This window comes from Hetaerina americana, unplaced genomic scaffold (assembly GCF_022747635.1).
Source record: "Hetaerina americana unplaced genomic scaffold, ioHetAmer1.1.p SCAF_1, whole genome shotgun sequence".
Taxonomy (NCBI): domain Eukaryota; kingdom Metazoa; phylum Arthropoda; class Insecta; order Odonata; family Calopterygidae; genus Hetaerina; species Hetaerina americana.
Window position 1 is genome coordinate 84935381 of NW_027286069.1, and position 17855 is coordinate 84953235.

Below are 17855 nucleotides of genomic sequence, written 5' to 3' on the forward strand. Positions count from 1 at the left end.
ACTTCAACTTGGTCTTACCGTGTTATTTTTTTTATTTTTCAAACTATACCATCAAGCTTCACTACTTAATTCTGCCAAGAATTAGTCTGTTGATGGAACATGTTTCATGTGACCTAATTAAAGCTTTCATCGTACATTGGTGAGTGAAGAAATAAGTATTTTGGGGATGTTCCTCATTATTGCTGTTAATTTTCATAATTGCTATTTATCCTTTCCTAGAGACTTCATCAGGGTTGTTCAAAATTACAGTTCTGTCACAACAGTATTCCTCACTGTTTCATGATTATAATATGTATTTGTGATTCCTCTGTGTATTAAAATTTTTTGGGACAAAATATTGAAATTTTTTGGCAGAAGTCAAATTACAGACAAATTTGCTCAAACTTCTAACCCAATCCTCATAAAAATAAAAAAATTGAATATTGTAAATTTTATTTCATTATTTATTATGTACAAATTTACCAAAATAAGTGAAAAAAATTAATGGAAAAATGTTTGATGATTTTTATATTATTCAGGGTATGGATGTAGCTGCATCTATGAAACACTTCAACAGTATCAACTGTGTGAACAGGGTTGGGCGGGCATATTATTTGAGCTGCCACTGTCAAACTGTAGTTGTATTATGCCACATTTAAAAAAAATATTGTATAGCTTTCCATAGCAGCTACAAAAATGTCATAGCTTCAATGGTTTCCATGGCTACTATTCCAACATTTCTCATCCCTTGAAAGAGTATACTTATTCCGCAGCCATGGATACTTTTCCCATTCTTTGCTGTGCAACTAATTTTGATACCCTTATTCCTGTGGAACTTCTTGCTGAAAGGTATCTTCTGCTCCCTCCAAGGGATTCTTCATCATTCAATTGGTGTGTCATCTTTTTTGTTGCTTGATAAATTGCCTCCCCTTTGCAGGTTCTTTGGTCTTTTTTATTCTTATGATTGAATTAAATCCTATTTGCTGCAAAAGGGGTGGTAAAGTTGGTATGCTAAAAGGCATGTGGTGGTCTCAAACCAAATTATATAGTGTAGATAACATCCCAGGATAGTATGCAGTAGGCCCTTGAGCCCTCATCCATTTTCTCCTGTGCTCTACCATTAAGGGGGTTAGACTTGATGTCAGGTTTTTTTATGAAATTCCAGTTGAAAACACTAGTGGGAGCATCAGATTTGAAACTCTTTGTATGAATTACAGCTCGCAGAAATGAATTGCTATAGATAAATACAAGAAAGAAAACTAACAAAATAATGGAAATGAGACAGGGATGACCCTCCTATCCCCATATATTGAACATTTCATAGAACAAGCTGTCACCACTAAGATGGAAGGTACTGAAGGATTAAAATTTAATGGGAGGCAGGGCACTGTATAAGACCAATAGTTTGGCATTACCATCATAGTATGCCTGGGAAGACATGAATTAGATGTTGAGGATATTGAATAAGACCTTTGTAAGTTTGAAATCAATGCAGAAAAGTCTAGGGGAATGATGGTTAACCGAAAAAGCCAAAGAAAGGGCTTATGGAAAATAATAGGAAAAACGCTGTTGAAATGAGTTCTTTTACCTCAGAGGTATCATAAATGATGATTAGAGGCTAGAAGGCATTAAAAAGGACAGCATTGGTAAAAAAGCCTTTTCAAAACAAGAAAACCATACCAAACTATAGATTCAGAGAAGGAATTTGTAAAAAAAAACTTTGTTGGGACCTGTCAAGTTATGGTAGTGAAATGTGGACCTAGGTATGTGAGAAAAGTAAAATCTAGTAGCCATAGAAATGTGTTTTTGGAGGATAGTAAACAGAACAAGTAAGATTGAATAGAAAAGGGGTGATGAAGTGTCTAGGCAAATAAATTACATGATGTTAAGCTATTTGCTATTCAATGGTATGGACAAAAGACTTAATAAACATATTAAGAAAATAATTTTATCACCAATACACTGGAGTGAAAGGTTCTTTGGAAAAAAGTAAGGATGATCAATGCTTTCATTCATAAAAGGCCTCTCAAGGAAAATGGCTGCAGATGTCATACAGAGATGAATATCTTGGCTGAGAACAGAGATCAATGGTTTCAGTGATAAGGGTCAGCCTTTAAAAATTGATGATGATAAATTTAATATTTATTGAATTTTTTTGTCAAATGCTATCAATTGTATGGATGAAGGTTGGTTACATATCACAATTTTAGAAATTCACTTGGTGTACTTTATTAAAAACCTTCCTATAATTCAATCTCCTCTGATTGGTTGTGAAGCTAGCTCTGACACAACTGCTTTTCAAAATTACAATGAAAGTGTTTGTGACCAATTTCTCAATTCATTGTTTACTTAAAATTTGTTTCTATTTTAAAAATTAAAATGTGGTTGTTACCCAACTGAAGCAGAGAGTAATCAACACTACTTTAGAAATTAGATAAATATATATATTTATATATCCCTTTGCCAAAGAAATATTGAGTGTTTTTGTGTAGATATATGTGTGTTCTTTATATTTGGATGCATAGAAAGACCCAGTCTTGCTATCAATTCTTATGGAGGATATGAATAGACACTCTTGAATGGCAATTGTGACTGCATTCACTAAATGTAAAATTGAAACTACTTATATTTGTCGGATGATGGCTTATTATAAAATTACTTTTCCTAATTCCTGAGCGTTAGTAGGCTGAGGTGCTTATCTTTGTGGGTGAATTAACTTGAACTATGGTATGAAATAGGTATATCTTTATATCCTGGTTGGAATTGTTCCAACTGTATTGTGTTCAAGTATTTAACTGCAGATGAACACCAGTGGGTTAACTTATTGTGAATGTTATGTTTCCAAATAATGAGTTATTCTTATAGAATAATTATTTAATTATCTAAGAATATCTTTGAGATTGATTTTTTGTCATTTCAATTTACAGCTCCAGTATAGGGCCCATGTGCTCCGGGCTTTATATTCTGCTGCTAGAAAAGGAAACCACATAGACTGCAGTTGTTATTTGGATATTCAATCTGACACTGGTAATCAATTAACCTTATTGTTTTGGACTCCAAATTATGGTGGATTAATCAAGTATGGAAATCTAGGAAATAGAGAGCAAAATTAGAACTCATGGCGTTATCAAAAAGAAATTAGAGCATTCTTAGAGAATTTAAATTACGCCTTTATTTCACATGAGGATTTAATCAACAATAAATTTATTGTGACTGTTGCTTATCTACTCCATCTTCATATATTTTGTCGTAATCATGCTACCAATTCACATCTTGCGTATCTACTTATTATTCATCTATCATTAGGCTAATTTATCAGTATTTTTTTGAAAGTTGTCATGCTGTGTGTGTCTTAATTTTGAATAATAATGTAATAATGTTGTCAGTGAAAAATTATTACTTGACACAATTTTACAACTGTGCACATTGTTCTTCCAGATGGAATATCGGTACCTGGTATAAAAAAGTGGCCTGGAATTGGAAACTGTTTGGCATTTCATGCATGGGTGCGACTAGAGTCTGATGAGGAGAAAAAATCCAGCACCAAGCCCAGCAGACGTCAACTTTTTAGGTGAGATAATTTTGTTTTTTAGGGTCTCAAATGTGATATATTTCTTTGGATAAGGCATTTTTAACCCCTTTTGCTCCCTTCTTGGACGTAGTGAATTTCCACTTCCAGACTCTAGACTGAGGTACAGGTCATCCATAGTTATGGGTAAAAACTGTTGGTAATACATGATTATAATTGTTCTAAATCCAACTTTTTGACTTATGTTGTAAAGCATATTTCTAAGTGACCATTTGTAAGTAATATTATTGAAAAGTACTTCAAGTGCCTCTAGGTATGTGATATTTATCATGATGATAGAACATTATTTATTTCTATCTGGAGTAATTTGGAATTGAACCTGAGTGATGGATCATCGCAAATTCAGGCTGTGACATTCAGGATGAAGACACCTTAGCACAGCAATTCATGTTTACTAATTTTTTAAATACTGCTTGTCCATCAAATATAAAAATATTCAATTGGCAATATAATTTTATTCAGGAATCTAAAGAGGCATTGATTTTTAAGGGCCTAGGTAACTGATTGCTGCTGGACTAAACAAATTACACGTAATGCCTAGTTTTCGCTCCATTTTAAAAGGGGTGAAATGGAACATTTTTCAAAAAATCTTTAGTAATATTATCTTTCATTAGTTTTTTCAGGAAGGTCACAAAAAACAAGTGATTTGCCAAAAATAAATCTATAATCATTAACATCGTAAGATAAGTCAGTAAATTACAAGAAGGGCTGTATACAATTTTTAATATGATACCAAAGCTGTTTGAAATGGGATTGTGTCTTAATAGATGCTATCTGGAATTATGATTGAGACATTTTGACTGCAAACTCGGAATATTAGGGAACCTACCACACTTAATTAAAGTCGCATACATTACCATTGTTTAATTTATTTACTCAGTTCAGAGATATATTCTTGCAGATAAATTTAAAGTAAATGTGAATTATATGTAAATATGTAGTAGGTTTATTGCAAATGAAATATAATATGATAAAACTTGCACGTGGGTACCTTGGTACTAAAATGTGGTGGGAATGTAGAAGTTACTTTGACTTAATTTTTAACACTCAATTTCATCATCCTGATGGGGAGTCTGAAGCTTAGGAAACCTGGGTAAAAAGCTAGGGACAGTCTTACCTTTCCAAGAATTACCATTGTTAAGTTTTATTTTCAAAGCAGGTACATTTTTCTCAGTTAATTAAAACACTCAAAAATGCATTTTTCTTGTTTTTTTACATTTCTTGTACTCACATTGTTCTCAGTTAGTTTGCCATTAATTTTAAACACCATGTGTAAATTTTACATTCCTAAGCAAAATTCTTGTGGTGAGGATAAACATTTTGAAAACTCAGTGAAATGAGGTACGTACCTTTTAAAGGTGCCCAATATCATCAAATATTTTAATTTTATAAATTTACTCCACCTAATCCCTGTATATTACATTGAAGACAATTATAAACACCTGAGCCCTCAGTGGAAAAAAACCACCTAGGTGGGAATTGAATCTGCAACCCCTTGGTAGACCGGTGAGGGCATTACCTTGCTGCTATCAATTGAAGTGCCAACAGCACCTAGTGTTCTCTGGTATCCCAATCACCCATCCAAGTCCTATCTGGGCCCAACATTGCTTACCTTCAGCGATCAGACAAGAACCGGTGTTCTCAACATGGTGTGGCCGTTAATGAAAATCATAGGAAACATTTGAGGATACATACAAGATTATCAAGTGAATGTGTTTCAGTATTTAATTTGTTGACATTTTCTCTGGTTCTATTACAGTTTTCACACTAGTGGAGGGTCTGGTTTTGAAATCTTCTTTGCTGGAAATGGTGACTTGACAGTTGCAGTCAGCTCAAACAAGTATTATTCTGCTGCCACTGTGTCAGACATTCCACTTACTGATGGTCAATGGCACTGTATTTACATTTGTCATATGGCTGCCAGGTACTTAGTTTTGATAATTTGATTAGTATGTAGCTTTCCACCATTTTTTGCATTCCTCAATTAGATTGCAAAAGGTTAATATGAAATGGTAATTAGCGTTGACATAGTAAGAAAATTTTTACTATCTAGAGGTTCATGAGGGATTATGAGTTAATGTGATTAAGTTGATTCCTAGGTTGAGTAAATTGATTCCTGGAAACATTGAAAATATCATTTCTAAAACTCAATTGCAAGTTTTTATTTACGAATTATGTATTGAATTAAAATATAATTTATATGAAGTTTCATGCTTTAGACTTTGTCAGTAAAGTCTACATCTCTCTGAAAATAATTTTGGATGCACAGGTATATGTTGTTTGAAGGTAAGGTTGGACAGATGTGGTGTAACTATAGGCCTCTGTACATTGTGGGGTACAGGAAGTTTGGAGACAAATTAAGTGGTTTGGAGACAAACTTGTCTCAGGAGAAAAATTATTGAATAGTGAAACACTTTTACAGACACAAAATTGGAAAAAAAATTAGTATTTTGAATTGAAAGTTTTAATTTTTTCCCCAAAAAATTGGTATTATGATGGTGGTAATTAAGTATTCAAAATACTACCACAAACAGGACCTGGCCCATGGATTAATGTATGAAATTTAGCATAGCAAATATCTGGTCAAGATAGTCTGCTGAATAAATCACCTGTCAGCTAGTACAAAGGTTGCTAATTTAAGCCCATTTCAAGAGAACTATTTCCTAGGTATTTCATTGTTATACATGTACTATTGGCTCAAAAAAGTAATTCTGAGTGTGTAGCAATCTATTGTGCCTCCGAAGCCCGATACTCTCTTGGTGATCTTAGGAAGTTTTCTTCATCCAATAAATTTTATTCTGGCAGGTGTCCATGGATATGGGACATTTTACAAACCTTAGTGTTTGTTATTAAATATTAAATGTAATATAAAGGTGTCAATACATAAAGGTCATTGCTAACCATAATAACAATCTCAGGGTTACCTTGAGATTTAATTAGTAAATATACTTCATTTACATTCATTTTATGGATTGTCTTTGGTGCATTTTGGTGATAAGCCATTATGTATTGTGATTTTTGTGTGTGTCATGAAAATGGTTGTCGTCCTGTTCTAGCTCCTGAGTGCAAACATTTCTTCCAACAATTTTTCTGGCATGAGCATGAGCCACAACTTATGTATGACAATCTGGGCATTTAAGGATGAGTTGAAGGTTAAACTTTGTCACATCTAGTGGGAAATAGAATACTGTTCTGACAGAGTAAGGGGAAGGAAATTATGAGGGTTACTTAAGCATGTGGTGAGTTTTATTTGTCAAAATGTTTTTGAATGAACAATAATAGTGAGCATAAAACATATGTAGCTGCCTCCACGAGGTTTAGTCAGTTCTCAGATGAGATATCAATCTATAATGGCACACCACATTCTTCACAGGTGTGGGTAATAATTCAAGTTCACAGTTTTTAACTATCATAAAAGTAGTATGGACAAATTGCCCAAAAATTCATTTTTTAACAGGCGTCATTCAATTCTGAACTTGCTGGTACAGCAGATATGATTCAACTTTATTTAAGGGGAAATGTTTTAATAGCTGTTTTTTAAATATGCTAGGAATATATCTGTCACACCCAATTTCATAGAAAGTGGTTACTTATTATATTCATTTTCAATGGCTGAAGACTTTGTCATGGACAACGTATCAGGCTGTACATTTAATCATTTTGACAATGATCTGCTTCTGCATCAATAGAAGCAGGATAGAATCGCTGAAGGAGGATTGAAAGGATTGTCTTCCTTAGCAGCTGGTGGGATCAATAGAAATAGATATAGTCAGAAAATTTGAATAGATTTTGGTACCAAGAGTCTCTTGGTGATCTTAGGAAGTTTTCTTCATCCAATAAATTTTACACTGGCAGGTGTCCATGGATATGGGACATTTTCACAAAATATAAAAAAAACTTGGTGAGGGATGGGGGTTAATGGTCCATAAGTTATTAAATAAAAATTACAAAAGCCTAACAGTACCATTAGAGTAGTGATTTCCAGAATTCCTGGCCTATCACATACCTCTATAGTAGCTGAAAAACTTGATGAACATTTTCATGAGTTATCTGCCTTACTTGTACGGTTAAGTGTGAAAAATTCAAGTGAACTCCACCATATTCTTTTGGATAAAGCACCTTGAAAAAAGTGCAGTGCTAGTGTGCTTCGATATTACTTATCTCTTCCTCAGTGTTTCTGTGTTTGAAGTCCATAATGTTACTAAATCTGTGTTTTCAAGTCAATTATCCATCCCCCACACCCTTCAATAAAATTATAAAAGTCTTAAAAACCAGTGCATCATAAAACTATTTCATTGTCATTTGTGAAGGTTTCCATCAACTTAATGCTCTCGAAATAAATTCCCTATCATCCCCTCTCATAGCTGACATGTTCATGGAGACCCGGAGAACATTATGCCCTGGAGAGCTGAGTGTTAAGTTCCAAGTTAGGTTCACTGGTGAAGAATTTGCTGTTGTGCCATTGTTATGTGGGTGACATCATCTACATGTTGTCAGCTACAGAGGACAATTAGATGAATTTCTTGCTTGATATCATTCTTTCAACAAAAACATTGAGTGTACGAGTTTAAAGACTGAATATGCCTCACTTAATTTTCTTGATGTCTCCATTCTCAATGACTTTCCATCATAGCATTTACAGGAAACCCTCTTATGTGGATCAGGTCATAATCATTGCTTTTTGGCATCTTTTCTCCATAAACTCACCATTTTCTGTGTGGTAATTAGGATACTGTTTGATATCCTCTTAGTTTGAATCAAATTTCAATAAAGAACTCGGCACCATCAAATACATCATGTCTACCTATGACTATGTGAAGTCCATAATTGACAAACTGCCTGGGAAAAAATGCAATATAATGGACGTTAGACTGATGCGTAAGACCATACCCACCCCAAACTTGAAAACTTGATGGCTAAAAACCTTTTTTTGACCTTTTTCTTGATGCAGTTTCATCTAATTTCACTCAAGTGTTTCCTTAAGATTCTCTTGGATTTGGCTTTGATACATAAACAATTTTAACTTAGCAATGGTATCATCTGGAATTGTTAACTTACATGCAGTGACTGTAATCCCATTTATATTTGGCAAGCAGTAAAAAAGTCAGAGCCAAAGGACTCATCTGCTCCTTCTTTAATGACCAACCTGAAAAAATCTCATTTCACTGAACATTTAATTGACTATGAGGACTTTAGTGAATTCACTTCCATTCTTCTCCATGTGTGAAAAAGGCAGCTCTTGTCTCTACACAGAGCAAGATAATGTCCATTTCTCTTTTCATTCCCCCCTCGAAATGTCACATTTTCCTCCCTCACCATTCCCCCGCTACCTCACCTGGGTTCCCTTCTCCTCCGCTCCAGCCATGCCAACTCGTACCTTGAATCCTTCCCCATCCACTGTTACCACATTATATAGCAACTGCTCAAAAAAATTTTCTGATTCCATCCTGAATATCCATTAATGGGAAAAACTAATTTTGTTAATAACTTTTTATCAAATTTTCTGTGGTTCCTCCCCGAGTATGTTTTTTATTTTGTAATGATTTTGTCATCTAAGTATGGAAAGAATGGGGGAGGAGAATACAGAGGGAATTTTAGTGCAAACAAAAATGAAATACATAATAATATCTTCTTGATTGTTTGGATGGTTATCATGAATAGGTCCCAAATTCAAGAGATGGTTCAGAACTTATTGATAAGAGGTGAAGTATAGGTGATGGCATATTAGAGGAGTATAAGAGATGAGGCATATGAGATAAACATCAATAAATACGTCTCAGTACCTATGTGTCTTGTTTCATAAGGTTGGTTATTCTAACACTTGTATCTTTGTCTGAGGTCTCCCTAAACTCATCTATCAAGTAGTCCATTTGCCATAAAATTGTATATAAAAAAACAATTGGACTGTAAACCAGTGGTAGCATGGTATTTGTGTTAGCATATCATTGGAAAACACTTCACAATGTAGATGTATTATGAATCGAGAGAGGCATATCCATACCATAAAAAAATACACCTTAATAAATAAGGTAATTTATTAGAATTTAAAGATTCTTGGATTATAAATAATAAAAATATGCAACCATGTTAAAAACTAAAATCAATTATTTAGTTTTTAATGATAAGTTTTTCTTCTGATTAGGAGACCGTTTGGCCAAAACCATTTGACAGTTTATATTGATGGAACTCAACGATTGAGTGCCTGTTTAAAGTTTCCATCTTTAACTGATGTAAGTATATGAGTGCCATTGATTGAATCTCACCTATGTTTAACACTGCATTATTCTAAAAAAACGATATTGGCAAATATGCATGTTGGAAATAAATAAAATAGAAATACATTGTCAGTTTTCAAATACATGTAATGCTTTGCAATAATTTAAATTCCATGCTCCATCATTACTCTTTTATTTGTTAATGTTTATTCAACTGCTTGATGTAGGAATATTCAAGTGATCAATTAAATACAAATAAAATTACATGATTATTTTTTTATGTTATGGTAGCCATACATCTACTGTCACATTGGATCAATAGTGCAAAGGTCAGGTGTGGTTGGAGGGAAGAAAGCCTCCGGGAAGAGTGATAATAAGGATGAAAAAGATAGTGATTCCCTTGTGTTGCCCAAAGCAATATATTCATCACTCACATATTTGGTAAGTTCTTTTCTTGCTGATGGTAAGTTTTTCATTCTGTTTTCTTATTACCCATTGCCATTGCCTGTGTAAAGCTTCTTGACTTTTTTGATTCTCAATTATGGATGGATATTAACTGTGGATAAAAAGTATGAGTGGTTGGAAATATAGGCAACCATCACACTTTTTGGTATTGAAGTAAATAAAGAAAATTTATTATCATTGCCAACATTCAGATTTATGCCAAAAACTATTTATATAATTTTCAAGTACAATGCAAATTTACCATCATGATATTTATAGAATTTAAAATGAACCTGAAATGTACATATTTATTTATTGAGCGTGAGGATCTATAAAAATCAGCTGAACACCATCAATTATGCATATGTTATAGCATGGTAATGGCAAAAAAACATTCATGTTATAGTAGTGGAATTATATATTTACATGGTCCATTATGAAAGTAATGTGCATGATTTTATTGGGATGTGACTGACTATCCATGGCAGCGCGGTAAAACCGGTCAGGAAATATGTTGGGAGGGTCTGCCCTTCCAACGCAGCTAGTCGCCAGTTTGCTCCGAGCAGTCTGAGCGGAAAGACGTGCCTCCGCGTGTAGTGTGTTTTTCGACTTTGTAACACGGCGTGATAGAGCACCCAGCCTCATGCCCTTAGCCTTACCTCCTTCATTTTTACTAACTTCCTGGCCCATAGCACCACCCCAGTGGTCCCTTAGCCCCCTTACTGTCCCAACTTGGCTCTGTGCAACAAATTTTTGTTTTCCCGACTGAAGAGAGAGCTGAAAGGAAAGCATTAGGAGACCACGGAAAACATCCAAAGTATGTTACAACGTTCCTGAGAGACATTCCTGTCAAGGAGTTTCATGGTGCCTTCCAAGGATGACAGACACATCTTTGCAAGTGTATTGATGCAGGGGAGAGTATTTTGTGAAATATTAAGCATTTTTAGGAGTGCGATCAATAAATCTATTTCCCAGAGAATGTGCATTACTTTTATAGTGGACCCTGTGTGTGGAGAGCATCAAATCTAATGCTTCATGAACAATCAAAATTTTGTTCACTACAAAGAGTTTTATTTACTAATGTGGACAGATTATATTCCAGAAAATATTTGCCTATTGGTAATCAGAAGATAAATAATGAATTTATAATTCTTTGAAATTTCTATGCATTATTGTTCTCAACTATGTTGAATACTTAAGTGAGAGTTTTTTTTAAATAACCTCAAACCAAACACCAATTTAGGACAGGGATATATGTTTAGAGCAGCTATGCATTTTATCATAAGGTTGAGTGCTAAAAAAATAAATGTATTCCCAATTTTTATTAGTTGTTGGCATTTTGCACCCCTTTTTTTGTTTCCTTAAATTTGAACTTGCTTAATTCAGGGTGATCAAATGAAATCATCTCTGTAATGTTGTGATTTATCTCTGAAGTGATTACCATATGGCTATTTTTAAACAATGGCTGTCTGGATTTAAAATTATAGGTTCCAGGCTTAATGCAAGGGCCATATGGCTCTTTGCATCCTCAACAAGATCCACCTCATGTTAAGAGTGTTCCAGCTGGAGTACAAGACACAGTATGGGGCCCACCAACTAGTCTAAGAGGACACCTTGGTCAAGTAGCACTTTTTCATGACTGCCTATCAAACCATCAGATCAAGGTCTTGCACACATCAGGTATGACACACCTAAGTGTCATCATGGCTTATGGTTGACATAAATATTAATGTGCATTCTAGTTAGATGTATAAAATATATGAAGATATTTTTGAACAAATATAGTTATGCAACTGCATTGATTTATTTGAATGTGTTTGTATAGATTACATTTATTAGCATTTTATGCCTAGTAAAACCCATTGCAATTAATTATAGAAAGGTACCAAATATTGCCTTAATAATTTTTATAGAAGCATACCAATGTAAATCATGTTCCATGAAATTTCGTGAAATTGTACTTGACACTTCCTGTAGATTTTCAAGCCTCTACAAGATACCCAAATATCTAGAGTTGCCTAAATTATAACTGCCAGATGTAAGGGTTCTAAAAATAATTGAAATATCTTGATTTATTTATAACAAGATTGTGTAATTTTTGTTTTTTTTTGGGTAGGACCTGATTACTGGGCTGTCAATGCTGTTGATGACACCATGGAATTAACTGATTTGACAAACAAACTGGTTTTATGCTATTCTCCAAGTGCTTGTTGGAAGCATGTCTGCCCAGACCTTGCTCCTGGTGGGAAACACAATGGCCATGTGGAAGGAACACTGTGTTGCACCCGCACTGTGAAGGTAAAAACAGACATCGATTCTTTCATACAAGTAAAGAGCAATGGAGGATGTACATACATGGCATGGTCATTAAGTTCAGTTCCTTAAATGGTAGCCTTCTTGTGGTCCTCATGGGAGCATTCACCATTGCTTTTACAGACCTTTTTTGCATGGAAAATGCCTTCATTGCTGTACTAGAGCTCCCCCAGAAGAATACTCCTTAGGTTAAGAAGGAATAAATTTTGGCAATATACATTAGTTTCAAGTGAGGTGGTTAGGGCAAGTTTCCTGATCATGTATGTCTTCGTGGCCATTTTACAGGGTCTGTACAATAAGTATCAGGGCTGGTTTCAAAAATCAAAATTTATTGCAGTTATCATTACAATTACTTACTAATCTTCAAAATACATTCCTCCTGCATCGATGCTCCTGTAGTTCGGTGCGTCTGCCACTTGTCAAAAGCCTACTGGAAGTTGGTTTCCGGAATACTGTTGAGAGCATTTGTCATCGCTGCTTGAACTGCTTTGATGGAGTTGAATCAATATCATTTGAGCTCCTTTTGAGCTATCCTTTGAGGTGCTAATGTTGTCGATAAAATCTTCATCTTCCTGGACGCAGTCCAAAACAATACCACAAACAATCACACATCACAAAAATCCACCTCCTGTCTCAACGCATGCCCGGAGGTGGCTGAACTAAAGTTCACCTGAGTGGTAAGAGACCCCTCTACCAAGCCGACCGGTCGAACCCCCATCCACCGCTCTGTTAAGGCTACAGCGAACCAGTCACGATATTTATTGTATGGACTCTGTATTGATTACGAGTATTTCATCAACATGAGAATACCAGTCAAGATTTTCACTTGGAGATAATCCCAAAAATTTTATGGAACTGGACTGGTGAATAGATTTAAGTGAATCTGCTCTAAGAAGAGGACTTAATATAGGTGGATTAATTTTATTATGAAATTGTTGAAAACATGTTTTATTCTCATTCAATAGCAAGTTGTTTGACCTGCACCAGTTTGACATGTTTGTTAGATTATTACAGGGAGAGGTGTTAATGTCTGTAAAATTCTCTCCCATGCTTAATGTAGACATATCATCAGCATATAATATTACTTTACTCTTGGCTAAATAAGTGTGGAGGTCATTTATGAATTTAATAATTAAAAGTGGACCTAGTGCTGAGCCTTGAGATACTACAAAATTCATTTCAAGTAGACTGGACCTAAAAATGCTGGCAACCTGACTTATGTTTAAAATTGATCTGGACCATTTGTTTACGATTTGAGACGCAATATCTGTTCAACGATAAAGCAATGCTAATAATTCCAGGGCTGATTAATTTGGAGTAGGGTATGTGGTGATCTATGGTATCAAATGCTTTAGATAAAAAAATACCAATAATTTTATTTTGATTAGTGAGTCCCCAGATGATTTTATTAATTAGTTGAAAGGTTGCAGTTATGGTTGACTTTCCCCTTATAAAGCCATGTTGGAAAAATTCAGAAGATTGAAGTGGCGTAAATAGTTAACAATTTGATTGTTAAGTAGCTTTTCAAAAAATCTTAAACAAAACAGAAATGATTGTAATTGGCCTATAATGTTCTGATTCACTGTATCATCCTTTTTTATGGATAGAAATTATCAAAGAGGTTTTGAGTGCAGTGGAAAAATGACCTTGAGAGTGAGACAGGTTAAAAATATCAGGGAGAGGATGAGAGATAATCTTTGGAGCCAGTTTTGCACATATATACTGTTGTTTTTCGGTGGCTACCGTGATGAATTATCAAATTTGCTTTGCGTTCTTTTTTATTTAGTTCAATAAAGTTCCTAAAATGATCAGGTGCAAAATGTTGTAGGCTTTTGTGGAAAATAAAATACTCAAAGTAATCAAAACTATGAAGAAATAGCAATTCTTATTGCAAGATGAGAATATGATATGCTAGAATCTTGCATAATGAATTGGAGGAAGAATATGGTTACACCTCTTGGTATTGTTAAGGATAGAAGAACCCTTTGTAGTAAATGTTCAGTTATGCCATCATTGAACAATGGCTAGCCAAGTGCCTGAAGAATAGATGACAATTCGGTAATGCAATGCTGATGGTAATGGCTGGGTATGGTATGTGCCAGACTGTGAAAATGATTTCAATATTCATTTGTCCTTTGGATGCAGATGAAGTAATTTAAAAGATTATTTCTCAAAAATTTCTGTTTTTAACCACAGATGTTAAAGTAAATGTATTTATTTGCATGAAATGTTATAATTTCTGTAAATGTTTGAGTATTTCAAATTTTTTACTTCATTTTGATGATTAAAACAAGGATAAAAATGGGGACTCATGGTACATGTGTTTATATGGTATTCAATGCTTCCATGAAGTTATATCTTAATCAGTTAACTTCAAGGCTTACTCGATTAGCTTTGGAAATGCATTGGAATTTTCTGACAATGTTGCATGCTGTATGCATACTTGTTGAATACTTGTACAATTTCGTGTCTTTACTGTTGTTGCTAATGGTAAATGTTATACTTTTATGATATCTTTTCAATGCCACTATAATATAAAGAATTCAGATTCTCTTTTGTTAGTTGTGAAATTATTTTTTCTTCTGCTTCGTATTCACCAATTATTATAGGATGCTCTCAATGGGATTGGAGGTGTATTGGTCCTGCATCCTTTGCTTGAAAATGCGACACACTATCAGGACAAGAATCCTGATTTGGGTGCTTCTCCCTCACCTTTACCGCAGCTTTCATTGGAAAAAGATGGCAAAGCTGGTTCAGAGGACTTTGATGGTTGGGAAGTTCTGCCACATAGTTCATTTTCTGGTATTGCATGTTTATCACAAATTTTAGTTAAAATTATGAGGAATAATTGTTATCTTGCATTTGTAACTCGAGAATCTTTGGGTAATGCAGTTTCAGATAAACACAGTTTTGAAGCATTTGTATTTTAATTGATGATTCAAAATTTTGCTATATGACTATTTTGCTCATTCTTTTTACCTGAATTGCGATAAGTATTATTTTTAATCTCATAAAGCACTAGTATTTATGTCATAGTCAAGTCAAACTACGGAAAGACAATCATCCGGATTGATGGTTTGATAGGAGAGAGGTTACTTTGTGCCGAACCCTTTTTGGTTTGTTGAATTAACACTTAAGAATATGGGTGCCAGTTCCTTTCCCTTGGTTGTATGTGGTTTCCCCAGGAAGATGTGATACCAAAAAATCACGCTTGGGTGAGGCTTAGGGTGTCCAAAGGCATCACCTATAATTGAATCCAGGACTTTCGGTCTGTAGCCCAGTTATCTAACTTCTGCACCGCCATGTCCCTCTTTATGTGATATGTTCTTTGTGTATTTCTATGATAGTATCTTTGTGTATCTGATTTATACCTTTTTTAATCTTAGATAACTAATCACTGGCAATCACGTGATCGAATTCTCAAGAACTTCCTGGCATCACAAACAAAAAAGTAACAATGTAGCAACTCTCCCTTTAAGTCACAAAATGTTATAATATTTCCCTTAATGTTTAATCCACTTGCCAGGTTGGCACTCATTTGACAACAGCTGATTAACTATGTTAAATACATTCATGAATATAAATTTGTATATTCATGAATATATTTCATCTATAGAGCTTCACTAAAATATTATGGAATGAAATGCCACTAACCAAAACATGTTGCAACATGTAATAACATCACCATGATACAGGAAAGGTGGATGCAAAACATTTTTATTGGCAATGGGATGCTGAAGACTGCCATGGAAGGAAGAATGTTAGGAAAATGAGGAAGATTTAGAAAAGGATAAGCATTTTGGATAGAATCAAGGGAGGAAGGAAGAATCGAGGGGCTAATTGTAGTTTTGGATGTCAGGTTGTATTTTGTTTAGAGAGAGAATGAAATTTATAATTGTTCAGTCTTGTGCCTATCCACATCCTATCTTAAATGGTTGAATACCAATATTAATAATAATCAATATATTATATGTGTAAATATATTTTGACAATATATGATAACATTTAAGTATGTTATATAACAGAGTTGGCTATGCATTTTATCATTACAATTGGGAATTACAGAGGAAAACTTGCTCTGTAATTCTGAAGTTAGGCTTTCGTTTACTTAAATATAATACTGATTGACAGTATTACATGGAAATAGATAAAAATAGATGTATTAACACCATAAAATAGGCCTTAACACTTTTTTGTTCAACATTTCTAATGAATTATTAGTGACTTAGGTTTATTGTTTCATCAACTATATTAAAATAAGTTACCTTTAAATATCAATAGGATATTTTTACTCTTGCAGACTCTAGTTCCTCATGTTCAGTCATTAGAAGTCATCAACAATGAAGGGCACACAAGAATAGTGGGGAAAATTTTCCATTTGGTTATGTTTGTCAGATTCCCAAGTCATCTGGATTTCACCTAATCTAAACAATGTCTGTCCCCATATGGTGCAGATTAGCAAGGGTTTACAGTACATATGTGTGTGTGTACATTTGCGCCACTGCATTCAGTAATGTGAAGCACATGGAATAGAAGTAAATTCTAAACTAACTTAATTACTATTTGTTATAAAGAATGAACTTTAAATAAATTTAATGAAATTTTTGACTGCATTTTGAAAAAGATCTTAAATAATGTGGTTTGATAAATTAATTCTAGATACTATCTTGGTCAATGAAATGCATTACTCACAGGATACATACTTTGTTATAAGGACCTAGATGTTTTGATCTCTTTCTAAGTGTTTTCTGCCACCATGTTTTTGTTTTGTAAAATGTGCCATGTATTTTCTCTTTGCTGTAATTGTTTTCAATTCATGATTGATAGAGAACAATCTAGTCCTTTATGTTTTCCTTCCTAATAGAATATGTTTGCTTAATATAGTATTCCAATATTCATTTGAATGACCCAAATGTAGTATTTTGCAATTCTCAGTAGTGGCAGTGTGCTAGTTGGTTAACTTAAAAGTTACAGGTAAGCTCAAAAACTAATATCAAGCATGAATATTGTGAAATTCTGAAATTATGTTCTTGGAGCTGAGTTTTTCACATGTTGAATTAAGCCGGTCGAGTGCCTTAAAATCTCTATTGCTCCATTACTGAGTATGTATTAGTGCAATTTGGGGGCTGTATTTCTTTGCCTAGTGGCTGTGTGCTTACCTCATGGTTTATTTAATTTTTATCATTTTTTTTATTATTTCCTATATATTTTTCACCCATCTTGACCAAGACCTGTGATTGTAGAATCATTCATGTCCATGGCTTAATGAATGAAGAGGTTACTCTTTTTCATAATGCAAATATTATGCATTTTGC

General features: G+C 34.1%; 1 protein-coding gene across 1 annotated transcript in view; it reads left to right on the plus strand.

The window, feature by feature from the left end:
• The window catches only part of LOC139687811 (neurobeachin-like protein 1), a 156633-nt gene that overhangs the window by 18144 nt on the left and 120634 nt on the right, over nt 1–17855 (plus strand). Inside the window, exons 13-20 of the mRNA XM_071585159.1 lie at nt 2907–3006; nt 3418–3550; nt 5328–5492; nt 9711–9798; nt 10075–10224; nt 11715–11907; nt 12344–12525; nt 15150–15342. Of these exons, the coding sequence (XP_071441260.1) occupies nt 2907–3006; nt 3418–3550; nt 5328–5492; nt 9711–9798; nt 10075–10224; nt 11715–11907; nt 12344–12525; nt 15150–15342 (1204 nt within the window). The remainder of the gene's footprint in view (nt 1–2906; nt 3007–3417; nt 3551–5327; nt 5493–9710; nt 9799–10074; nt 10225–11714; nt 11908–12343; nt 12526–15149; nt 15343–17855) is intronic.